At 38.0% G+C, this 26,924-nt stretch overlaps 1 protein-coding gene across 1 annotated transcript; it reads left to right on the top strand.

Annotated features, from left to right (window-relative positions):
* Positions 1 to 1,161: 1,161 nt before the first annotated feature.
* On the top strand, positions 1,162 to 20,501 carry LOC145765209 (uncharacterized). The gene is made up of 13 exons (XM_082576992.1): positions 1,162 to 1,352; positions 4,516 to 4,918; positions 5,121 to 5,530; positions 6,621 to 6,832; positions 7,156 to 7,321; positions 7,853 to 8,092; positions 9,097 to 9,151; positions 10,686 to 10,795; positions 11,649 to 11,815; positions 12,327 to 12,443; positions 18,198 to 18,312; positions 18,552 to 18,665; positions 19,529 to 20,501. The coding sequence occupies exons 1-13, from the start codon at positions 1,211 to 1,213 to the stop codon at positions 19,705 to 19,707; spliced, it is 2,430 nt and encodes an 809-aa protein (XP_082433118.1). The 5' UTR covers positions 1,162 to 1,210; the 3' UTR covers positions 19,708 to 20,501.
* The last annotated feature ends 6,423 nt before the right edge of the window (positions 20,502 to 26,924 follow it).

Raw genomic sequence — 26,924 nt, 5'->3', positions numbered from 1 at the left:
GGTAATTTGACGCGACTTATGGGGCTTATGGGTAATTTGACGTGACTTATGGGGCTTATGGGTACTTATGGTGCTTATGAGAACTTATGGGTAATTCGTGGGACCGATAGGATTTGGTTTGAGATTTTGATGCAATAAAACGATTGATATATTTAAGCAGTATGCCATTAACCGATTTCATCTGCATTTCAAAAACCACAGACTGAAAAATCTTTCATTGTCTAATGAGATGTTGCTGCCTGATGGCTGGCAAACATATTATTGTAACAAAGCAGCAAAGAAGTTAGAGATAGATTATATATGGGATATTTACAACAGAGGGATGTGAAGGCTTGCGGTGATTGTCTTTTTCTCATGACACTAGAAGGCTGTTAGTTGATAGCGCGTTAAACAATATAAACATGCCATTTTTTTAAAAATTATATATAATACAGAAATTTGTGTTATGCTGCTGGTGCATTCAGCTCTGAAATAGTTGAATTGCAAAAATGCTTAACCACCTGCTCATGCTACACGCAAGTTTAATAGCAAAGCCAATGCTAAACAAACTTAAGCATTTTTGCAAGGCAAGCACTTTTTTGTAAACCAATTTGCTGGTGGTCTTTTAGGCCATATAGTCTTCCATATATTGATTTCAAAATATCAAGTACCGTATCAATTTATTTTCATGCTTTGCCAGTATATAATATATGTAATTGATAGCGCAAAGGTACAACGGCCAATGAACAACATTTTCTTATGTAATATATATGTATTCTTTCATTACTTTTGCTGACAAACCACATGAAAATACACAACAGTGATCGTTACTTGCTTTACCCCAAGCTCTTTTGTCAGTTTCCTTTTTGAAAATATATATATACTAACTTGTACTTTGCTTGAAATCAAAGAAATTGTTGCAAAGATGTATATATATATATGTCAGTTGTTAGGCTACAATACCTTTAGTTGTTATAACCATTCAATTAAACACAGCAGGTGTAGCTTAGCATTCTTGGTTGTAGGTTTGTTTTACAAATAGCAAATCATTTTTGTACCTTCAATTTGTTGTATAAAATTAAAGGTAAAAAATATGAACTGCATTTAAACTGAGTTTTATATAAAAAATAGCTTATTTTGTTTATTTAATCCCTTTTTCACTGTTTGTTTGACAGACAGTAGGCTAGGCGATTTTGGATCTTATTTATATTTTCTGTGTTTGAGGATAATCATGAACATCAATGAACAAGACCTATCCTCACTGCAAACCACCTTTGATTGCACTGTAGAAGTTGTTACTAATGATCTTCAGAATGGCAAATTTAATTTGACTGTTGTTTGCCAAGATGAAGCAACTCTTCTGTTCTATTCAGGTCAGTGGGACAATCATTAGGTTTCCTTAAAATGCTGGCCTCGAAATTCGTTTTTGTTGACGACGGACAAACGTGTCCGGTCTGAGCAGCAATCTCGGCGGACAAATTAAGTCTCACACCGGACACACCAGTTTTAGCGTTGATCGTCATGCTTAATCACTTTATCTTGATAATTCTTCGCCATTTGAGAACTATAGCTACGGTTTAGAAGGCTTTATAAAACTTTAGCGAAGTCACTGACTCTGAAAAGCTTTCATCAGAACAATGACGTGCGCTTGAAGAGCCAAAGTGCCGTGTAGCTGCTTAATAAGCGCACAACTGATTAACTTCCACCGAACAAGGTCGTGTGGCTTCTTGCGTCACAATGCTCTGGGCACGAGTCGGAAAACTTCTATACTAAAGCTACTATTAAACTTAACTTACCGTAACAAATTTTGCTGGATCTTGCTGTAATAGCCTACTCGTATAATGTAATTTTGTAACCAACCTTGCCTTATCAATATTACTTGGAGTTCAAAGCCAGGCATTGTGACGTAAGACTTGAACTAAGTTGCGCGTGATTAGTGTAAAAGTACCGGTAACTTCCATCGGTTCTTAGCGAAGAATTCACCTTTGTTACGCTGATTCAGTGTCACCAATCGTTGAAGCAACGTAAAATCGAAAGTTTTTCTGCTTGAATGGAAGCTAAGGGATACAGTATTCAAATTTTGTAGCTGCGCGCTAGCATGCGCGGGAAATTATATATTTGCAAGTCGCAACAATTGTTCGTGCTATGCGATGACAACTTGTATCGCTATTTCTCGGCGGACAAGTATGACCGATCTAGATGGTACTTCCCGCGGACATCACATGCTGTGACGGCGGACATGACCGCCATGTCCGCCGTGAATTTCGAGGCCTGAAATGGATTCTGACAGTTTTTGTCTATGTGCTACAAAATAACATCTGTCATAGAAGAAAACATAGCAAGCTATATGGTATATACAGTAGATAGTGTGGTGAAATGCACACCATAGATATGGCAAAGGAAGAAATTGCCCCTTTCGAAATATTTTCGATGAAAATTTCACACTCTGTTACAGCATCATTTGACAAAGTTTTACTATTAATTTAGGCTGAAAGTACAGAATGTGCAATTTTAAACTATTTTTTTCAAAATGTATTAGCTACCCTGAAAATGAGGAAAGACACATCTGGGAACCATAAGAAAAGTTGTTCGAATTCAGTGAAACATGCCCAAACTGAAGACACATCCTATCTTTGTAGCGTACCTTATGACGTTATCTATTTTACATACCTAATTTTTCCTAACTTTGGGTGCCCCTCATTCGGGTCTGCCCCACCTGGGGCAACTAAATTTTGATGTTCTGAAATCTGTAAGTGAAGTGCTATCACCAACACTTGGTTTATGCATACCTTATATATATTGTTAATTTTGTGATTTTGGGGGGTGATACTCCCAACCTCGGAGGTTAAGCCCCACCTTGTGGCCATAAAAAGTTGTTTCGAACTCGGTAGAACATGTCCCAACTGAGATGATACAAGTTCTATCTTTGTACCTTATGTTATTTAATTACGTATTTTAGGCCAACTTTGGGTGCTCCTTATTTGGGCGGTATGGCCCGTTTCGGTGAGTCCGATTCGGTGAGTCCGATTCGGTGAGTCTGATCCCTTAACGGGGGATTTTTTCAATTTTTTTTTAAATTATCGGGTATCGTAGCCTAATTATCATTGCCGTTTTAGGGTTAGGGGTTAGGAACTCACCGAATCAGACTCACCGAATCGGACTCACCGAATAGTAGCAGACCCTTATTTGGGAATGCCTGACTTAGGGCACCCAGATTGACTTGTTCCAAAGTCTATAAGTGAAGGCATAAAATTAGCAAAGGTTTTGTTTCTGCACCTTATATCACTGGCGCCGACTTACGGGGTTATGGGGTGGCCACGCCACCCCGTTACCGCTGTGGCGGGGTGGCGTGGCCACCCCGTTTAGGTTACATTACTTACTGCAAATAAATGTAATTTAAACAGACGTTTAAATCTTTTTTTGATCATTATTTTTCGCTTCAAGTCAACGTAAAGCAAGAGGTGAACCAATACAGTATTGCGAAGAAAATGATTGTTTTTGTCAGAAGCATGATACTCGCGTAACATCAAGCAAGCTACGTGAAGATTGCGCAACACGTGGCTACGAGTTGTTTCCTTGTTGTTGCGATCGTTTTATTTGTTACTTGTCATAAGTCATTGTTACATTTGTTAGGTTTACAATGGGATTTATTAATCAATAAAATACGATCTTTCCATTGCCTCCCTCAAAAATCTTTTTTGAAAAATTTTAATCTACAGCATAGAGTCCATAATTTTTTTATGATTGTCGCAACTGCTTGATCTATTTGTAAGCAATTAAACAATTTCATTCATGCTTCCAAACGTGGTTTGCATTGTGAAAATATACTTATCATTGCCTTCCACCACCCGCTAGGCGGAGCTATCGTTTAGTGCACTCAGGCGCATAAAAACCTACTTGCGATCTACCATGACGCAACAGCGATTGAACCACGTCCTAATTTTAAATTTTATCAAGCTGAAGCTTCACGGTTACAACTTGACCAGTTGATTGACAGTTGGATTGACAGAGCTGCTGTTCGCAAAAATACTTTTGCCAAATGTTAAGTGTCAGAGCAGCAACGTAACAATAAAATTCACAACATACCTCCCGTGCTTTGTTTTAACGTTGCTTTGTAAATTATCGAGCTACAAATCAGGTGTAAAAAGACAATTGCATCTACGAAACACGCTTAGTAAAAATCAAACAAAAACATGCAGATTGAAAGTTTTTAGGTTGCCATATTGTGCTATCCGCCACCCCGTGCAAAAACAAAAGTCGGCGCCTATGCCTTATATTATAACATTTATTTGACCCTTAAAATAGGGGTTTCATCAGGCCGTAGCTCCCAAACATCTCAGCAGTGAAACCCAGATGTGGGTTTCTGATCATTCCATGGTGAGGCAAAGTTGATAAAACACTTAAACCTTTTGTACCTTATGGTGTTACGCATACGTCACAGGCTCCTGGAATGTTTGATATTAATTGCTTAAATATTTTGTTGCTTTGCACATGAATGTATATCAAAATAATTATTTCTTCTGTTTCTGTATGTAGAAAAGCCCGAACAACTTGCTGTAAAGTTTGTGGAATCAGCACTTGAGCCCAAAGTAACTGACATAACTGAAGAGAAGATGAACCAAATTTTATGTAAAAATACGGCACAACGAAAACTTACACACTCAATACGATCAGTCATGATCCTGTTAAAAGACACTGTTTATAAACATAGAAACGCAAATGTCAAAGATGTCACTTTGGCTGCAACGCCAGAAAACTGTTCTACGGATACTAGTTCTTCTGCAGTGGTATCAGAAAAAAATGTTACTGGCAAAAAGCAGATTACTCTTGCTGCAAATTTTTCTAATCAAGTGTTAACTTCATCTTCTGTGCATAATGCAAGCAAAGCTTTCAGTAAAAAGAAACCACCTATGAAAACTGCTCATGATGTTATTAACAGGTATACTCAGTTAACCGGGTTATCTTTTGCTTTGTGAAATGGTAAAAATAAGTTTGTTTAAACTAATCTCAAATTTTTATTTATCACTTTTTAGTTGAAAACCCTTAAACTGCTAAAAAGTTTATGTTTTTAAAATGTAGTTTCAATCGCTTAATTGTGTTGTTAAAGACAAACGTTACCGTGGGTGTTTTTTTTTTTTCAGGATAAAATGGGACAAAGCGCTTGATCTGAACTGTTGGATTGTTGGCTATGAAGATAGATTTTCTGGAATCGTTGAACGAGGGTTCTCAGATTTTGATTGGGATTCTGATATATCCAGTGTTGGCCCAGATGTCCTTGCTATTCCCCAGCATCGGATTCATTATTTCAAGTATCGAGGAAGGATTGTTTGGAAAAAAGACGATCGACTTGATGATGTCTTTGGATCAACCGGCAGTGGGAAAACAATCTTAGATGTCATGAAAGAAGACGATATTCCCCCTGACCATGTTGAAGAGTGCAGCAGTTCCATGGATGTCAAGAAGAATCAAAATGTAGTAAACTCAAATGAAATTTCTTCCGAATCCACTCCAGAAGTGAACAGTCAGTCGTCATCTTCGGCAAGCAAAAAGCGTGAGTTACGCTTTAAAACATATACGTAATACCTATTACTGCCACTTCTTTTGCTGTATCGATTTTATTTGACTGTTTAGTTCTCGCAGATGGAAACAAAGTAACAGTTTAAATAGCTGTTGGTGATACTATCAACTCCACCTGACTTTGCTTTCCTGCAAATACTTGTTCATGAGCAGACAACTGCATTTTAGAAAGGAATTATTTGTCTGTTGATGAGCCCGCATTTTTTACGAAACCAGCACCAAATGAACTTCATAGTTTCAACTACAGCTATTTATACTTTATTTCAATCTGTGAAAACTGAAAAGTCAACCGATGAAGCAGAAAAGGTGAAACCATTGAATCAAAACCTGCATTTTAGACAGAAATTTTGTATGCAATTCAAGAAAACATTTAGATACCAATGTGTGAAATTTTCAAAAAATGTATTATAAAACCAGTCCATTCTGTTTGAATATATTATAAAAGCAGTCCATTCAATTTGAATATATTATAAACCAGTCCGTTCTATTTGAATAAGGTCCTTCTAATGATTCTCCTTTTAAGGTGAAACAAGCTGTATAGGGTTTAGAGCAGGGCTACTCAACTGGCGGACCGCGGTCCGAATCCAGACCTTCTGGGTGTTGATGTTGGACCTTGAGCTTTTGAAAGAATAATCTCATTGCCACGTTTCAGGACTTTTTTAAACAGATTTCTACTGAGAGGAAGCAATTTGTATAATACTGTGATTATCCTAGTTGCTGGGGAGAGGTCCGACTCTCAGACTCACCAACACTTTCTCAGAAATTCAATTCGAGTTACCTTTAACCTAAAAAGTGGTTTGGTACAGATAGTTTAACTTTCGTGGTTGCGTGTGAAATAACTTATTCACCGGACCGCTAAAAATCTTCAATTTGTCAAACTGGACCTTTGTTAAGATTAGTTGAGTAACCCTGGTTTAGAGAGTAGTAACTACGTATATATATTTGATGTAATTCGCTCTGCTTGGCTTTTTGCTTAGCATTGAGAACTTTTTGTAGCATTAATAGCATATGTATGATTGTTTATTATATTTATTATAAAACCAGTCCATTTTATATACATACAGGCATACGTCCCAACTACTTTGTTGGTTTTCGTGTCAACCAAGACGACATCGTTGATAGCGTTTCCACCTATATGAAGCAGCTGAGTGATAAGCTTAGGAACCACTACGATAGAGGCGTGGTCTGTAGATCCATGTCACGTTTGGACAAACTCCACATTACGTTCTGTGTTTGCCGCCTTGAAAGCGATAGAGATATTAAGAATGTCAAAGAGGTGATTAGTAATTCATTGTATTTCATTAACCTACTGTGTTTTTTCATCGCACTTCCAGTCCTAGTTAATGGCTCATGGTTGAAATTAAAGACGAATTGCAAAGTAACTTCCTTTATAACCACTTTTAAGCATGCTTTTTTATTTCTTTCTATGATATAGCCACAATGCCACATGGTCACAATAGAAATCAAACTAACGTCCTTTGTAGTGTTGGATGGATGTTATCAACCCCACTATGCAATTGTTCTTAGAAAATTCAATATTCCAAGCTATAAAATTTCAGGTGTTAAAATTGTCGTCTCTGATAGCTGTATCTTGTTCAGGTCCTCCAACAGAGTTATGTTGAGACGGAATCTTTAAAGATTTTTTTCACCGGCATCGGCAACTTCGACCGCTCAGTGGTGTTCGCTAGACCACATTCCAGGTTCATCTACCCACTACAAAAACGCTTGGTGGATCAATTAAAGGACAAAGGAATAAATGTCATTGGTAAGGTTGACGTTTTACATTAAACGTTATTGGTTTGATTGATTGATTGAATTTTTATCCTCGGACTGGGAAAGCTTCTTGCAGAGCTTAATCCTGGCAGTTTCGCATACTTGTAGAGGCTTTGAATCACTGACGCAGGCCCGGTCACCGAGATTGACAGAGTGAAGTTTCCGATTGTTGAAGTCTTGTTGCCAAGGAATTATTCCACCTATTAGATGCCAATGAATGGAGAGCAGTCCTTAACGTGCGTTGCTCAAGCGCACACCCCGAGAGTCAAATTAGAGCCGCTTGATCTTGAAGCTTCTTCTTTCCAGAAGTCATGCGCTTAACCAAGTGAGCTATGATATCAATGAAAGTAATTTTAGCTTTATATCTTTTTCGTGATAGCTCCACATATTCTTCTCTGTTCTTTAGACTGTCGTTCAGCCACTTTATCGTTAGAATTTCTTATTTTTAGTCATTTAGCGGTTTATCCTTAGAGTTTTCAATTTTGTTTTGCAATTTTTCCATGATAGTGATTGTACTTTGCAGAAGATTATCCGGACTACACTCCCCATTTGACCATACTTCAACTGCCCCGCAAACAAGGAAATCTTTACAACAAAATGGCAAACTTTCTCGATGGAAAGAAATCGAGAAAATGGAAGTTTGGACTCAACCCACAATCTGTGACAGAGATCGTTCTCTGTAAGATTGGAAGCACTGGCGATGATGGTTTCTATGACGTGGTCGCTTCCGGTCAACTGCAAAGCCGTCCTGACTTAAACATAGGTTAAGCATATTAGTTATAACAGTATTGCAATAGGCTAGTATATAATGTGTGTGTAATTGTGTATGTATGCAATGGTATAATACAATTACAAAAAACTAAATTGGCTAAGTCATGCGCTACCTAAGGTTTTATGCTAGGTGGGCTAACAATCATCAGACGCAACACTTATTCAAATGCAATGGTACGATTAAATGTGTATTTTTTTAAGCCAAACCATTAGTTTGTTATTTTTTGAATCTTTATATTCTCGAACTGACAAAGCCTCTGACAGGTTATTCTTGGCAGTTTCGCATACTTGTAGAGGCTTTTGACGCAGGCCGTTTGCCGAGATTGCCAGAGTGAAGTTTCCGCTTGTGTTGTGGTCTGTGAGCTATTCCATTCACTAGCTGCTGCTGAATAGAGAGTTGTCTTTGAAAGGCGTTGCTCAAGCGCACACCCTGAGATTTGAACCAGCGCCGCTTGATCTGGAGTCGGGCGCTTAATTACTGAGCTAACGGGACGAAACTTGTAGCACCATTTTTCTGAGTCTTGCTAGAATTTGAAGTGATTTATCTCTATCCTCTTCCAGAAGATATTAAGCATATTTGCTGTGAAAACGACTTTCGTATTCACAAGCATCATCAACCAGCTAGCAAAACCGACCGGTCCTTTTCACATTGATTCAACGTCCATAGATGTTAAATCAATGTAAACACGGGTACTTCTAAAACTACCCATTGTCAGTGTTGCCAGATGTTTTTACATGGAAATAGTGTTTCTTCTAAGTCGGTTCGAAATGAAACCGAACCAATCAACCATTCCACAACCCAGAACGGTTAAAAATTTTCCAACGACCACGAAACAAAACCAGCGCATTTCTGAGGGAAAACGACGTAGCTGGAAAACATTGAAGGCACATTTAGGGATTGTCACGCATTTTGATGAGTTGTCGGACCCTAATCATCCTATTTAGCCATAAGAAATATTTCCTGCGTATTATTTTTTCTTTATTTTCTTTGAATAGAACCACGTGAAAAGAAGATGAGAGACGTCAAAGAAAAGTCACAACTTCAATCAGCGTAAACAATTTTGATTTCTGTGTATTGGTAGCAAATTCGCACTGCTTCAAATTTTGTCAGCTTTGATAAGCACTTCATGCAATAAATACTGCAGGCGTATATGCTGGAGATGTACTTATATATAATATATATATATCGGCTATCGAATTCGGCAGAACATGAACGTATAAAGCACAAAAATAAAACTAATAGATTAGCACATTTTATAGCACTGCAGATGAAAACAGCATAGTTTTCGAAACGTTTGCTGAATATGAGTTTAGTACCTACTTCTAATGGTCGTATTTATTTTACAATTACAGCACTTAAAATTTTAAAAGACTTCAACACCAGATTTGACTCTAAAATTTACGAGGCTATGCTCATTAAATCCTGCAACTCAATAGCTGTTGTTTACCGGAGGTGCCTCGTATTTGGTCAAAACCGTCATGTGATGTGTGTTTTCCTTTTGTGATGAAACCTTTTTGCGATATGCCTTACTTTCTTCACCGTCTTTAATTCATTCTTGTGTATGTCTTTATTCATTTCATGTTTATGTATTTGTTCAATGCCTAACGTTAGTTAGTTAGCTTAGTTTGCAAATTTTAGTTGTTTTTGTACATTGTGTTGAATGCCGTATCGTTGCTTGGTTTCATCTGCTTTATGATAGTCTACTTTTCTTTGTTATTGTTGTTATAACGTCATCTGGCAACTAAGTAGCAATGGAACAAAACAAATTAAATATGAAGATAGGAAATAAAACTAATCGAAAGAAATGTAATAAAAGCAGTAATACAGTAACATCTTGAAAAGACGTTTTTGATTTTTAAAGCATGAATCTAATTTTGTTACATTTCGCTTCAAACATTGAATATTTTTATGGGGGTTCGTCTCTAAAATTGATTGCTCTGAGGAGTCGCGGTACAAAAAAGGTTAAAAACTACAATATTGCTACTTTTAAATTCTTGCAGTTTGTTCGTTTTCTTCGCTGACATGGGATAGCTGCTAACACTTCAAACTAGCTCTACATTTACGTGATTTGTCAAAGCTCTCTTATTCAACGAAGTGCACGTTCTTTGCAAAGTTGGGTTCGACAGAATGAATGCAAAAATTATTTTTGTATGTTCTTTCTCCATTTCGCTTCAAAAAAGCCTGGTCTTCATCCCAAAACGTCATCGCCGAACAGTAATCTGCATTGACTCTTCCATTTCTTTTTATTGTTTGCTTCTTCAATCAAAGTTCCCTTTCCTCAGATCATCCTTCATGGTGTCTTCCCATATTTTCTGTTACGACGTGCCATTGCTGTTACGACTCTGCACTTTTTCAAATCAACGCTTATGCTCTTGATTCACTGTTATTTTCAATGAAACCTTTCAACTAAACGTAATAAATGAAAAAAAAGTATCTTTGTGTTGTTTTTGAAAAGTTTTTTTTTCATGTCCTTAACTGTCAGTATCTTAAAAGTTTGGCTTTGTCCATGTTAACGTTGCCATGATGTTTTTACGTTGAGTCCGCAACACCCATATTCTTCTAAAATGCTTCTTGATGTTTGTAGAAACGACGAAGACAAAACAGAAAGGAAACAACGCAAATCTGACGTTAGTTTGGGAATGACGTTGTCAGGAATTTTGCGTCACAACAAACTTGGATTTCAAGTCGATTCAGGTGAATAAATTGTTACAATAGATTTTTGTGATACAATTTTATGTCACATCAAACAGCCAAAGTTGCGCTGGGGATTTCAATTGATGATGATTTTCCTGTGGACGCTTTTAATCCATTTCATTAGCCATGAAGGTGCCGAGGTGTTCTGCTGATGAGTTGCATGAACTTTTAGAAGCTTTAAAAGTTACTTGGGTATGCCGGTTAGCTGTTGGATCTTGTTGACAGTAAATTGATATTTAGATAATAAAAGTCAATATAAATAAATCAACACAAAGGAAGACCAATGTTCTCTTGCTACATTATACATTTTATATAAAATATGTTGTATTACAGTAGTCCCCGCTTATTAAGCCCAATTTAGTCTGGTCCGTAGCTTGATTTATTCCCGTAATAAAAATAAACGCTTTATAAGCCTAAAACCCGCTTAATAAGCCCAATTTTCGATTATATTTGCTTAAATTTGTGTAAAGTGACGTCACTATTTGCTGTTTTTTTGTTTTGCTTTGGACAATTTCACGCTTTATGCTGCCAACTCAGTTCTTGATTCAACTATATCATCACAACCGTTTAACCTGGATCTCATCTCATTGGGTTGTAGAAAACAAGACTCGTTGACACAACTCACAAAAAACGCAATTTTCGAAAAGAATCAACGATTTTGTACAGTTGTTAATAGATTTAGCAACTTTTAGCTATAATACAGTCGATCATAGTCAATCAGGAGTTGTAAAAATTTGTCCCCCGCTGAATTGGCCCATCCGCTTAAAGACCCCAAAATTGTCTGGTTTCGAGTTTGGCTTAACAAGCGGAACTGCTGTATCTATTCTATATGTTACATGTTGTTGGTATCCAGGAGGCTACGTCGATGTGGACAAAATTTTGAAGCACAAGCGATTTGCATTCATCACAATTGAGGATATCCACAGGGTGGTTGCCAACAACAGCAAAAAGCGATTCACCATTGACAAGGATGAGAATGGAGTCGAAAGAATTAAAGCTAATCAAGGCCACACAGTGCAGGTCAGCTCTACTTCATGATTTTCTTATTGAATATGTTGATTTTCTTGCGGGAACTTGAGATTTTCTTTACCGGTACTTTGTCGACAGGTTTTGTGCCATCAAAATCGGTTGACCAACTTTGATGCTGCTAATCCGGCACTAAATGGTGTTCCTTCTTGCTCTCAATGTTGAGAAGATCACTTTATCATTGCGATTCAATTCGCGTTCTATTACGCCATTGAAATTCTCAGCAATGCATTGCATTGAAAAAAACCATTGACTGATGGATACAACGCTGTGGTCTGTGTACGAATGTCTCACCTCACATCACTAATCTAAGCAGAACAAGAACAAAAGTGGTTTACCAGTTACGATTTGTGATATACCAGCATGTCAAAGAACAAAAAAGTTACCTGATGGTTGTATGAAAAGTATACATCTGTGAGGCAAAAAGCCACGACGAGCATTCTACTTTTACTATTGAAGTCATCAAATCATTTACTGGGTCATGTTCACACAATCCTATTGTCAGGTGGAAGATCTCACTTTGACCGAGATAGACGATCCAAACAAGTACCCTGTTGTCATCCATGGAACATTCTACAGCGCATGGAATAGCATACGCAGGGAAGGACTGCATCGCAGAAAGGTTTGCTTTGCTTCGGTTAAAAATACTTTTGACTTCACGAAGATTGAGATTTGTTACTACTAGGGTTGGCCTACCCGGATAGAGGTTAACCGACATAAATTTTGCTATCTGCTATTCCGACTTTGTTTTTGGTTAACCGGATAGCATAAAAGTAAAGTTGCTAACGCGTTTTTACACGTTTGGTTATCTTTATTTGTGACAATTGTGTGTTTTTGTGACTCACAAAGAAACACAAACGACTGAAATTAGTATTTTGTTAGTGCATGTATTATAAGATGAGGATTCAGTCGAAAAAGGTTTGAGTTCGAGTGAATACTTTTGCCTATTAAAGTTAAAAGATATTAAAACGAAATTCAAACCTTACACGCAGTGGTTCCCAACCTGGGGTCCGCGGACCCAATTGAGGTCCGTGAGAAAGCATTTGGGGGTCCGTGATTACCTTGATGAATTTTGGAAAAAACTTCCAAAAGCGATCTTTTTTACTTTTATTTCTCTCTTTAAATGCAAATGTGTCAAGCTCAAGCCCGCGAGAATAAACTGTACCGGTATGCATTAAAATAAGTCTATGCTGCTGCTTACAGTGTGTACATTGACTTTAAACCATGCTTAAACTAAGCTTACATCTACCACAACGCATGCCGATTACAGTCAAATCAGGATAGAAAGCATGCAGTGCAACTAAAGTTTACCTCATAGTGGCGGGAACGACACAATGAGGTATCAACTCTTTTGAAAGCAAAAGGAAGTCCCCTCTCAAAATTGTTTCTGAGTAAAAGTTTTCTATACGGCATGGTCTACTTAGCCGATATTTTCGGTAATATTAACAATGTTTTTGTCGTGGCATTCAAGGTCCAGGTGTGACAATAATTGATGCAGCTGAAAAACTGAAAGCGTTTTTAGCCAAGTTGCCGGTTTGGAAACGCAGATTGGAAGCAGGTAATTACGCTAACTTTCCAATCTTAGAAGAACTTATCTTGATGGATGAAACTCAAAGAGAATGTACTCTTTTGATCTCTATGAGAGAAAAATTTTGCGCACACTTGGAAACCCTGCAAATCTCATTTCACCGTTATTTAAATTTAGAACATCTGCCGAACGAAGTTGAAACATGGATTCGAAATCCTTTTCTTTTTAACTTGAACAACATGAGCGATGACGATCTCAGTAAAGATGACCTAATCGATTTGAGATCAAAAGGTTATTACGCATTGAATTTCATTCAAAAACTGTGGAAGAATTTTGGTGCTCATAACTGCAAACCTACCCATTCTTGGCAAAGCAAGCGATTATTGTTTTGTTACCATTTATAACCACTTAACCTTTGCGAGGCAGGATTCTCAGCTCTTGTTACAATAAAAACTAAACATCGAAATCGCATGGACGTTGAAGATGACATGCATGTTGCATTGTCAACAACTCAACCACAGCTCAGTTGTTTAGTTCAGGATAGGCAACAACAGCCCTCTCATTAAATTTGCTTACGTTGAAAAATTTTCGGCATGGCGCTTTGGGTCACCTTAATATTTAAATACTGCTGCCATTTCTTGAACAATTCATTCATTTTCTTATTTGATCAACTGTTTAACCTGATATTTGCGCAGGCAACGCAATATGACACAGTACAGTAGTTGAGTAGCATAATTATTACAATAGTCAATAGTATGTTAATTGAGTTTCAGGCAAAATTTAGGTAGGGGTCCTCAGAATTAATAATTTGTCTAAAGGGGTCCGTGACAACAAAAAGTTTGAGAACCACTGCCTTACAGTATATCTTTAGGCTAGTTTCTTTGATCGAGATATGGCAATAGGGAAAAACATGAAAATACAATGTTTGTTAAGTTGGATCCATACTTCACAAGAACAAAACTTCTCTCCTGTTTACATGATTTAACAATCGACGCGTTGTGCTTCATCAGAACCTCGTTGCAGCTACAATAAATGTTGTAAATGCATGACTTTTTCATTTCATGTAGACTACATGGCATGTGTGGACAGTGGACATTCACAATGATCTGTGTGACGGTTAGATGATTTTGTAAGCCACTATTTCTAAATTTCGGAAGAGTGGTTTCGGACGATTACCGTACATTATCCGGTTAACTGTTTAGCTAAAATATAAACATCTGGGGGTTATCCGTTATCCGGATAGCAAAATCTATTGATATCTGAACCAATCCCAGTTACTACGCTCTTGTTTACGTTGGGCAGTAGTTAGTTGCCCGGCTAGCAAAAGTTTTTCTTTTTGCATCATTTCAACGTCGTGTGCTTAATGTATGCCGTTTTTAATCTACAGTTCTACAGGGTGATCAAGCCAAGTGTAGACAGATTTTGATTGTTTAAAATAAACCTTACTAAAAAGGAAAATTAACATTTCCTTTGTGTAGGCTAGCTATATAAAGCTTTGGTAGAGAGTTTGCTTTGTTGAACCATAGAGAAATAAAACAAAGTAACTTCAGCGGGTTTAACATGATGTATTACATACACAAATATAACATCAGAATTAAAAATAAACTCTAACGTTTTCGACACGTATATACTTGTGTCCTCATCAGGAATTACATATCTGCAATATACATAAAATGAAAATTGTATGGTAAATTTGACTTTGCACTATAACTGTGATCTGTTTTCATGTGATCTGTTTTCCACCGTATCATCATCATCATTATCAGCCATTGTTGTTCTACTGCAGGATGAAGGCCTTCCCCATATCTTTATAATTTTGTCTGTCTTTGCAAGTTTGTGTCCAGTGTTTGGCGAATTGGTAAAGTTCGTCTCGCCATCTTGTTTTCTGTTTCCCTCTTTTGCGTTTATTGTCAAGCGGTATCCAGTCAGTAGCTCTTCTTGTCCATCTGTTGTCAGTTGTTCGCATGATATGTCCTGCCCAATTCCACTTTAAACTTTTTATTGTTTGAATGATATCTTTGATTTGTGTTTGTTGTCGTATCGTTTTCCACCGTATAATTTACTTGTAATCATTCCTGTGTCACTCGTTCAGTTTGTGCTTTTCGGCCTGGAGTGTCGGTAGCATACAGTTATAGTGCAAAGTCAAATTTACCTTACAATTTTCATTTTATGTATATTGCAGTCTTTGCAGATATGTAATTCCTGATGAGGACGCACGTACGTGTCGAAAACGTTAGAGTTTATTTTTAATTATGTTATATTTGTGTATGTAATACATCATATTAAACCCGCTGAAGTTACTTTGTTTTATTTCTCTATGGTTCGATATAGCTATATATTGACTAAACAAACCGTTTTCATTTCAGGATAAAAAATTTAGAATTACGTTTACAATGAGCACAATAAATGCAACTATTCAAGAATTGTTCATAGCAGGGAAGATATGAGAAATATGGCATAGCACATTGCACCCCAGTGAAATATGCAAAGTTTTGAAGGCTCGTGTTAGCAGGTGTGGGGTTTATAAGGCTCTGAAACGCTTGAAAGAGACAGGCTCGACTCTTCCAAAGGTACGAAGCACTCCAAAACGCAGTATAAAAGCTCTAAAATTAATCAAAAACACCAGGGAAAAAATAAGAAGAAATCCCCAGAGAAGCATTCGAAAACTGGCATCAGAGCCTGGAGTGAGTTATGGAACCAAGCAAAATGTCCTAAAACATGATCTGCAACTATCACCATTCACCATACAAGAAAACTAAAGTTCAGTCGCTCTCACAAGCTGTAAAAACCGAAAGATTGTAGAGAGGAAAGCTTCTTTTGGACAAACTTGGTGATGGCACGCAGCCACCAGTTCTTTGGACAGACGAAAAGTTATTCACTGTCCAGGCTGTGCATAATCATGAAAATGACCGTATTTATACAAGAAATAAAGAAGATATCCCACTGAATCAAAGGCTGATGTTCCGGAGACAGAAACCAGCCTCTGTGTTTGGGGTGGGGTAACTTCAACTGGTGAAAAAACTCTTCACTTCTTTATTGAAGAGGGAGTAAAAGTTAATCAACATGTTTATTTGAAAATGTTGAAGGAGAAATTGATTTCCTGGATCAATGCAACATTTGGTGTAGGCGTCAGTCCTACGTGATTCTATGAGAAGGTACCTACGCTCACTTCAATTGCTCTCTTCGACCCTTCTCCACAATGAACTAACGATTGCTGCCTTTTCGGTGACGTAACACTCCGCAACTTTAGCAAGCAGTATATTCTTGTCACAAGCGCAGAAGCATCAGTTTCAAAGAGTAAGATATAGTTAGGAAAAGAGAGAGAGATTTAAAAACATTGATTGCGACACCCTTATTCAAATAGAAACACATTGAGGCCAATTTTGTAAACATCAAATAAGAAGCAATACAATCATTATTCAGAACCTTCACCTGCTCTACCTCGAACTCAACCCCGCCAAACCATGAAAGACAAAGCTTCACAAACCATGCCAACCTCAAACATTAGTATTGCAACAACTTCATGCATCCACTCCGATCACCAACTTTCTGATTTTCAAGGCAAAGCGACAAGTATATATATCGTTGTAGTTACAAAGGGAATTCATACACTGTGTTTGAAGTCCATTCCCAAGGGAAGAAGTCCACCGCAACAACAAATTGTGACGTCAGAAGTCCGACTCATGCACCCACCGCTCCAAGACAGGAGAAACAGTTTACAATAGGAATGAAGGATAGTAGACATTACGTAGTGGGCGATTCTGCACCTACATCCACAAAGCACACAAGTCTGGACGTCTACAGGAAACCTGCCTCACACCAGGCAAGATGCCATCCTTTGAAGGATTTAACAATGATGGATTTATGTAGCCAGTGCAGGATGACGAAAACAAATTAAGATTTCCTTTTCGTTACATAGCTTAGAGCAGGTGATTGATACAGGAGAAAATAATCGCACAAGCACACAATATTAAAACACAACAAACCGTTGTCTACATTTGGAGAAGACGGAATAACTCTTCAACAAGATGGGGCTGCGTCCCACACAGCGAATCTTGTCCAAAACTCGTGTAAGGAGAATATGGCAGGGTTTTGGCCAAAAGAATTATGGCCTCCATCCTCTCCTGATTTAAACCCAATGGACTTCGCAATATGGAGTATCTTGGAGAGTGAAGCCTGTTCTTCAAATCATTCAAGCGTTTCAGCTCTGAAGGAAAAATTGCGCACTTGTTGGGAAAAAATATCATCAGACACCGTACGTGCCTCATGCAGTCAAGTGCACAACGGACTAAGGCGTTTGGTGAAGGCAAAGGGAGGATATATTGAAAAATAAGAGTACATTTTGTTTATTTATGTTTTTCTTTGTATTTTTCTTTATATGTACAATTTTTTTTACTGCTTGGATGTACATGTACTGTTTTTTCAATAAATATTTGTCTACACTTGGTCTGATCACCCTTTACTTTGAGACTTTACGTATATTGTCACTACATTGTCTGTGACGAAGGCCTCGTTCAATTTTCGACCCACGATCAACCAGCGAAATATGTCAGACAGACCAATACATTTCAACAATGCGCTTTCAACGTTTGTTCCGTGTCAGCTGAAACAGCTCCGTTAATCCGTGACAGCTCAATTCGGATACTTACCTTTTTAAAAAGTCATTTTTAAACATTTCAGAATGATAATGAAATAACATAATTGAAACAAGAATACTGATATGGTATCGTTAGAATGCTAATACAGTGCGTCTCGAATGACATGTTAGGCTTTAGTTTGTGTGCATAAACTTCTAATTGTTTTTACACGCCTGGCTTTAAGTAAGCTCTAGTAACTTCTTGTTTCTAGCGAATTCATATCCACATGACCACAGCTGAATCCACGGATGGTAGTCAGGTGATAAGTGGAATGAGAAGATCTTGCAACATCTTCATATATGTCGACATTGCCTCCGCCATGAAAGGTAAAACTGTTAGAAATCAATCACTGGTGACACCATGACTATGGTGCAGTTTCTTTTGATTATCGAAATGGCGAGATTTCAATTTCAGATAGTCTTTAGAGAAATTGAGTTATGTAAAATTTTAGTAACGATTTCACGCCATATAAAACTTTTTACCTTAAATTTTGTAAGAATTTTTTCAGGTTTGATGGTTTAATTTTTGTGTAAACACAAAATCGAACGAAAATTGTTGTGTTCAGATGGAATAAAATTCTACGTGTCTACAAATGGTGTGATACTGTCAAGTGGTGACGAAGATGGATACCTAAAGCCGGAATACTTTCAAAAAGTCTTTGGGATCAAGAACAATAAACGTAGTGCTTTAGTTTGTTTTGTGTAATTTTTACCCTAGTACTTAGAAAAAATCTCATTTGAAGTGATTGGTTTGTTAGCCGAGCTTTCTTGGGAAGCACAGTACTGCCACGTTTAATCGGCATTCGATTTTCCGACCGAGTTATCAATGACTTTATGTGCGGTGATAGCGAAACTATCTTCATTGAAAATCTTACTATTACTTGTAGATGGTTGTTCAAAACTATTACATATCCTACATGCTGTAGTGCAGGGGTGCCCAAAGTTTTGTAGCAACATACACATTTTGTGTTTCGCGAGTCTTGGTGGGCCGCATTAACATTTTTACTCATTTTTGTCCGTGAAATTCGGCCAAAGCTTTTGAAATTGTATATTTTAGAACCCAGACGGGGCCGCAGATGTTGTTTCCGCTGGCGGCACTTCGGGCACCACTGCAATGCACTAATAAATATCGAGATTTAAAGATGGTTTCATATTCGAGGATGAACTGTGTCCAACGACGGTCAGATTTTTGTCCAGTTCCTACCCTTCATTGCCACTTCTCATATGCAATCCATTTTATTCCATGCAACCCATTTTTTTCGATTTTATTCCATGCAGGGATGCAGCCCATGAGTGAAGTGTACATAGACTTTGGGAGTTAGAAATCTTAACAAGGTTTTAAAATTTACAACGATAACTTGCTATTTAAGATGAAATGTACATTTTCCACATCAATTCAGTCAATGCGATATTGGGATGAACTGATAGTATAAAGCCTTTTCCGTACTAGTTCAAATTTAATAACAATATCCCATTGTTAGCCCGTTAATTGTACGGAAGGCATATAGCCAATAATGCTAACTGAGGTAAATATCTCATTAAGGTATTTTGTTCATGGACCATCCTGGATCTATGTGCCAAAGTTCTGAGAACGAAAGCGAAAATGAAGACGATGTTTTGAAGGACATTGTGAGGAAAATGGTGGACAAGCTTGTATCGGAAGAGAGTAACATTGCATCTCTTCCAGAAACTGAGAGTATGGTGAATGATAACTCCACTTGAAATAACATTAGGCGTTGATTTGATCACGACACGATGTAATTCATTCTCGTAGTTCTTCAACTACCCTACTTAACTTCATATCTATGCAAGCCTAAAGCATCTAGCAAAACTGGTCGCTTTTTACATTGATTCAACGCCTGCAGATGGGTTTTACCAGCTGAAAAGCTGTGATTAACTTGCTCTCTCATTGGGTTTAACTTCCAGCCTACAAATCAATCACTTTTTATATTGATTCAACGTTTGCAGACGTTGAATCAATGTAAAAAGTAATTGATTTGCTGGCTGGGTTTGAAGGAACCCTCCTGACAGGTTTGTTGGAACCCTTTCCGATTATATGTTTATTAATATGCGGCATGTGCATCAAAGTTTAGGCAATGAGCTCGTGTAACTTAGTTGTATTTGCTTTCTAGTTTCATTTCTACGTTGTAGTTTGCAGTAGCCTATAGAAAAAGTTTAGCTGCAATTGGAAAAAATATATATTGTGTCAAACAACACACTGCAAAAATGAAGGCTTTTTTTACATATCGTTACGTCAGTTGCGTTGTCGACGTTAGTGACGTCATTATTTCATGATTTTTTTTAGTCACGTGTCATGGATTACCCATAATTCCTCATTATTCAGCTTCTTTAAATTTAACTTATTTTGGTCATCTTGATTTCATCATCATTATGTTCTTTCCTCGTATTGAGGGTTGGATACAATGCGCCATTGTTCTTGACCATGAGCTGTTTGTACTGCATTTTCATAACAATTTTGATTTCATATGCTTCATTAAACTTTGACTCTTTGCGTAGCCTTTTACTCCGTTTTGTTCGTTTACTAGCGTTGCAATAAATGCAGAAGCTCGACTAGTTCAGGAAAAAGTGACAGTGAGCAAGAAATTTTGCATGACCGTAATATTTCCGACCGTCACCATAACTTCACCCACACGCATATCAAACCAGTAGAAAAAATTGGAGGCACCTGAATTCACCCTACTGCAAACTGTTTGAGATATATGGAATAATGAAGAAACAGGAAGTTTGTGGGATTGCCTCCAGAAAAATCTTACAAACTTTGTTTGCAGTTGGTTGCTTTTTAAATATTTTTGCTCCCAAAGTGTTTTTTGTTTAAAATGCATTTTTTATTTGACCGTTAGGCTTTCACGTCAAAACTAGATTTTTGTAGATGTTAGATTTAGATGATTTGGTTTAAAATGGAATTTAAAGTTTGAAACAGTTTCTTAATGTTTACTTACGAAAGTTTCTTCCTTTCTTAGTTTATGAAAACCAAAAGTTCATTGATTTGTAAGTCGACCCAAAAAAAAAGGAAAAAATTTCTTAGTTTTTGAAAAATTCGTTCCCTTTTTGTCTTGAGTTAAGCTACAGTAATAAAATGAGATTAAAGCGGTGGGGTCCCGCAGCTAGTAAGGTGTTGGTTTTCCAATAATGCAAACCTGGTCCGACTCCCGGTTTAAGCTGCTGGTTGTTAGTAAACACCGCTCACCTCTACCCAGGGTGACGTAAATTGGGTGAGCGTAGTTGCTAAAGGAAGTGCGGTTTAGAGAAAAGTACCTTATTGACATGGGCGTAGTTTGTGGGAGCAATCCCTCCCTCGAAATCAGGGATACGCTTGAAATATTTAAACCAAACATTTCAACCTGTGTTACGGTATCTTTTGACAGTTTTGTTATTGATTTAGGTTGAAAGTACAGTAGAACTCGGTTAATCCGGATCTTTGCCTAATCCTGATAAAACTGGAAGTACAAATGATTTGTAATCTTTTTCTTGAGAAACAGCTTTGGATTATCCGCATTATTTAATCCGGATCTTCGCCTATTCCGGACAAAAGTTGCGCTTTCTCACTTTATCCGGATTTGCCCGATTTTTTGTAAGTTTTCCATAGAAACTCGTCTTCTGTAACTGTTTTCAAAAGTTTTGAGTGACTACAGATTATTCCGACACGCATGTCTGAAGATGTAACTTTTGCCAGTGTGTTCTTGCGTTAGACGCAGAGTCTACAATTTCATTCATTTTACATGCATAGGCCTACTGCATTTCAAAAGAACTCTGTCACTGGGTCGCTAATTTGGTGATCGCGCGTCTCGGAATTGGCAGATGACCACACTAATGCGTTCAACTTCGGTGATTTTTACCGATACCCTTCTATCTAGGTAACGTCAGGCTTGATAGAACCGTCATCGGTTAATCCGGACCTTCGCCTAATCCGGATGGAATCGCCGGTCAAATCGAATCCGGATTAACCGAGTTCTACTGTACTCTCAGAATTCGCAATTTTGAGATATTTTTTCAAAATTTTCTGGGTGAGGCCCCCAGCTGGGGAGGAAGCGTTTTCTGCAGTAGGCTATGATTGAGCTGGACTGCCATTCAATCAGGGTCTTAACTTCGTCAGAGGAGCCCCGATGCCATTATGGGGCCTCCGTGTGTTTCTGTGTTTATTATAGAACGTAGAAATGACGTATGTAAAGCTCGCAGGAGTAACATATAGCCTACCACGGAACACTGGTGTCCATCTCTGTAAATTCTTGCTACAATTAGCTGCTGACAAACCTTTATTGTTACTATATAGACCTACCTTGTTCTGGCAGCTTTTTGAGCTCAAATGGCCCAACGGGTTAACCTATTGATGAAGACGTGTGGGCATACACTTCGCATTTGCCCCAAACTCATCGACGTCCTTTGCGAACGTCGCGCAAACGTTCTCACCACTCAACCATGCAGCCGCTACATTACTCTAAATTGTTTGTAGTTAATTAAAGTTTTATAATGTTAAAAAGTTTACGGTACCGGTACTAAAAATTTAGAGTTAGGCTAATAATTTGATAAAATTGTAGTAGCCTGCAGTTCAATTTAAAAGGAAAGCGTGTTGCAAACTTGTGATTTGACTCATTGACTGTTCCTATTTTGTAATAATCACAAAAAAGTACAAATGCTGTTTGATTCTGTGTCAATATATTAGTTCCATAAAAGCAAAAGAAGCCAAACCAAGCACAAACATTAAGTGGTTAGAAACCTGGAGTGACTAAGTAGCCTATAGGAGAAAAACATCAAGTAATAAACGAAAATGCTGCACGAAAAAATTATAAGTGAATATTCTATATGAAATAATAAGTTTAGGCTACCTACTTTAGTTGTTACCTGAAATTAGGGACTGAAATATTTAAAAATAAGATTTATCAATGCGAGGTCCTTTTGCTCAGTCACCCCGTGCAGTAAGCTACAGCGCTGTGCCGGTGGTAGTTAGGCCCATGGGCTACGGATCTGTTGTAAATTCAATTTGTTTCTGAAAGTAGACAACTTAATTGTAATACTCAGTCAAAAATTTACTTTTAGTACAAAATGTTCGACTAAAATGAGCGATTGTTCGATCAAAACGTTCAAAAACTGTGTTTCACTACTACGTTTTCAGTTCTTGAAGTGGTTTGTTTTCCACGTCACGCTTCATTGGTTGGCTGCGGGAAATCAATCTTCTGGCTTTGCCTGCTAGTTTTTTACCGAAAAGGGCTATTTGAGAATGGACCCCGCAGATTTTGTTTGCATATGGCTGTGTCTAAGATTTTATTATTAAACTTACAATTATTCTATTTTTTGTCGCGCAGACCTTTCATGTTTTCATAAAAGTCGGTTTTGAGTATTTTCACCAACACTGGCAACACAGTGTTGTTGAAGGGAGCTGAGCATGCAGTTTTGAAATTACATGCAGTTATCCGCAACTTCCGCCAAGTAGCCTAAGCAGTTTAATTAGGCTACTTAACATAAAAATCTGGATGTACATTGTACAACATACGACACTGCATACCATTTGAACAAGGTAGCCAGTTCCGCGTTTTTCCGCGGAATTGGGCTAGTTTTGTTTTGAAGTCGCGGAAAAAGCTTTGCAGTCGCGGCTTTCTTTGCGCAAAGTTGTCATATTTTGGGCCACTTTTGGGCTTGTTTCATCACTTGTAACGATTGGGCTACTTTTCAGTAGCAAGCTCAATAAAAATTTAAAAAAAATTGGCAACCTTGCATTTAATTTCAAAATAGGAACGGCTAAAGGTGGTTAAAACTTTATTGTAATCTAATTTTGTCTCGAATTTCTAGTGGTCTTCAGTGCTTCGAATTTATGTTTTTTGTTGGAGATTTTTTACGTAATTTAACGTCGAAAGTAACCACACATCATTAGCCAATCTTTAAAACATTGTGTTCTATTTCTCTTGCCTTCAAACGCATTTTTTTCTGTTGGTCGTCACTGCTTCGAATTTTTATGTTTATTGTTGGAAGCTTTTACGTAATTTAACGTGGAAAGTAGGGGAAGGTGAGGTAAGTTGTGCCAGTGGGTAAGTTGAGCCACCCCCCGTAATTCGAAAAATATAAAGCTCATCAACTTTCTACTGCCACCTACCTGACCGTTTACCTTATTTGGAGCTGTTCTGTAAAGATTATAGGTCGTTGTCTTGTAGAAAGACAGAAAAACAGTTTTGAGTGATTTTGGGTAGTTTTTTGAACTTTTTGATAAAAAAGGTTTTTTGAGTTGTACAAAATGTCTGTGGCATACACCAGTGTTGATATGTATAACAGTAATCACTAATGTTAGCTTATTCAGAAACTATTAAAGTGAGGTTGCTAGCTCATGTAGGTCTGGAGAAATTTCAGTTTAACTTTTAATGGCGACCTTGTGGTAAGTTGAGCCAGTGATGTACAGGTAAGTTGAGCCGGTGGCTCAACTTACCTCACTTCAGCTGCCAGTGTTAAGTGATGATATATGTAGTCATTAAATAGCTAACAAAGTGTATTTTACTCTTTAATAGTCTAACTCTTTGGAAAAATAATTTGTCCATTAGTCTATTGAAGTTTGAATTTATTTATAACCTGTAGCCTAGCCTACTAGCAACATGCCTCGCAACCGCAAGCGTAGCCTACAACAGAGCGTGGTCAAACTGATCCAAAAATTATGGAAAATGCTGCAAAGCATGTTCAAGATAACGGAATGTCTATACGTGCAAGTGCAGAAGAATTTGGAATCAATAGAATGACACTTCAGCGTTACATTGCCAGAAGGAAGGAGAATGCTGGTTCATGTTATGGTTATAGCAATGTTTCTGATGCACAACGCGTATTCTCGAAAAGCCATGAAGAAGATTTAGCCAAGCATGCAAAGGATTTAGCCAAACGATTTCATGGTTTATCCTCGGCGAAGTTTCGAAAGCTGGCATATGACTTCGCTGTGGCAAATAATGTGGAGATGCCTCGCAGCTGGACAGAAAATAAAGAGGCCGGTGAGTTTTGTGTGCTGTTATGTTGAAGAATTTAATAGGTCTACCTGGTCTACACACCTAGGCCTACAGTGTGATTTCCCATTTTCTTAATCAGAAGCCTCAACTTTCATCCTATCAGTCTACATTACTCTAATAATTTGGTTTATTTTTGATCTAGGAAGAGAATGGATGGTGGCTTTCAACATACGACATCACCTCTCCAACAGAAAGCCAGAAGCAACTTCATTGGCACGTGCAACCGCTTTTAATAAGCACACCGTTTCGGAGTTTTTCACAAATTTGACCAGCTTTCTAGACAGGTAGGTCAATCCATTGATTTTGTCTTTTGCTCATGACTAACAAACTCAATAAAAACATGAAATTTGAACTAAGGCATTGCTTATATTTTCAGGTATCAATTTTGTCCATCAGATATTTACAATGTCGACGAAACAGGCGTGACGACGGTCCAAGTGCCACGAAATGTGTTGTGCGAAACGGGGCAGAAGCAAGTAGGCTCTGTCACATCAGCTGAACGCGGTGAACTTGTGACTGTTGCGTGCACTATTAGTGCATCTGCAAATACTGTTCCACGGTTTTTATTTTTCCCAGAAAAAACTATCATGATTACTTCCTCGCTGGAGCTCCCACGGGATCCAAAGGATTATCGTCTCCATCTGGTTGGATTAATGAGGACTTGTTTGCCATATATTTGCAGCATTTTGTTGAGAATGTTAGGTAATCAAGGGAAAAAAAGGTTCTTTTAATTTTGGACAATCATGAGTCCCATGTTTCGTTCCAAGCTGTCACCATTGCTCGGGATCATGGAATTGTGATGTTAACGATTCCTCCCCATACTCTCCATCGTCTGCAGCCATTGGACAAGACAGTCTACGGACCATTTAAGTCCTATTGCAGCAGGGCAATGGATTGCTGGATGCGAAACCATCCAGCGCAGAGGTTAAAGCACCATAACCTGCCAGCTTTGGTCAACTCGGCATATTTGTCTGCAATGTCCCCAAGCAACATTTTGTCAGGATTTAGGAGCACAGGAATATGCCCTTTAAACATAGACATATTTGCTGAAGACGAATTTGATCCCAGTGAGCTGACAAATCGCGCCATGCTTGCTAATTTGGAGGGAGCACATGCATCTTCATCGACTGCTTCACATGTGGAAGCTAATGCTTTTCCTGCTACCAGGCCTGCCGCAGATTTGAGTGCTCCTGAATCGAGCAACATTAATTCACCTGCCCCTTCGAACAGCCACTCTCTTGCTGCAGCTGCACATAACTGTGACTCGCCTCATGCTTTACAAACACAGGCGCCAAGTTACTTTTCCAACGCAACTAATTATACACCTCCTGTTGTCTTAATTCCATTTCCCAAAGCACCTCCTCGAAAGGAAAAGCGGAGTCGAAAGCGAGGAAGAACAACCATTTTAACTGACACCCCGGAAAAACGTCTCATAGAACAGAAGTTTAATGAACGGCAAGAAAAAATTGCCAAAGCGCAAGCTAATAAAGAGAAAGGGAGACTTGCTAAGAAGCCTAGAAAAAAAAATTTGAATTTCACAAACACAGAAGAAGAAACTGCATTTTCAATTCAAGATTCAGAAGAGTCTCTGAGCGTGGCAGACGATGAGCCTACAAATCATAATACCAAAAACACTGCTGAAAATGATGGCGAGGAAATTTACAACGAAGGAGATTTTGTTCTTGTCCAGTTCGTAGGGAAAACTCGACCTGTGCATTACATTGGTCAAATCGAATGCTTCAATGAAGATGGAGAAATTGAGGCCAAGTTTTTAAGAAAAGTGCCTGGAAAGTCTGAGGAAAAGTTGTCCTTTGTCTTTAAAGAAGACGATGAGTGTGCTTTTCTTAAAGAAGATGTCGTGAAGAAGCTTCCTCACCCGACAACAATTGGAGGAACTTTCCGCCGTCAGCAGAAATTCCGGTTTCCATGCTCTCTTGATCAGTG

Source organism: Aplidium turbinatum, chromosome 2 (genome assembly GCF_918807975.1).
Source record: "Aplidium turbinatum chromosome 2, kaAplTurb1.1, whole genome shotgun sequence".
In the NCBI taxonomy this organism is placed as follows: Eukaryota; Metazoa; Chordata; class Ascidiacea; order Aplousobranchia; family Polyclinidae; genus Aplidium; species Aplidium turbinatum.
This window is presented reverse-complemented; position numbering and strand designations above follow the sequence as displayed.

Bases quoted from the DNA above. Each gene is read 5' to 3' on its own strand.
- LOC145765209 (XM_082576992.1), top strand. From the start codon at position 1,211: ATGAACATCAATGAACAAGACCTATCCTCACTGCAAACCACCTTTGAT. The intron at 5,531-6,620 runs GTGAGTTACGCT...ATATACATACAG, and splicing joins ATCTTCGGCAAGCAAAAAGC to GCATACGTCCCAACTACTTT. The intron at 8,093-9,096 runs GTTAAGCATATT...TTCTTTGAATAG, and splicing joins CCGTCCTGACTTAAACATAG to AACCACGTGAAAAGAAGATG.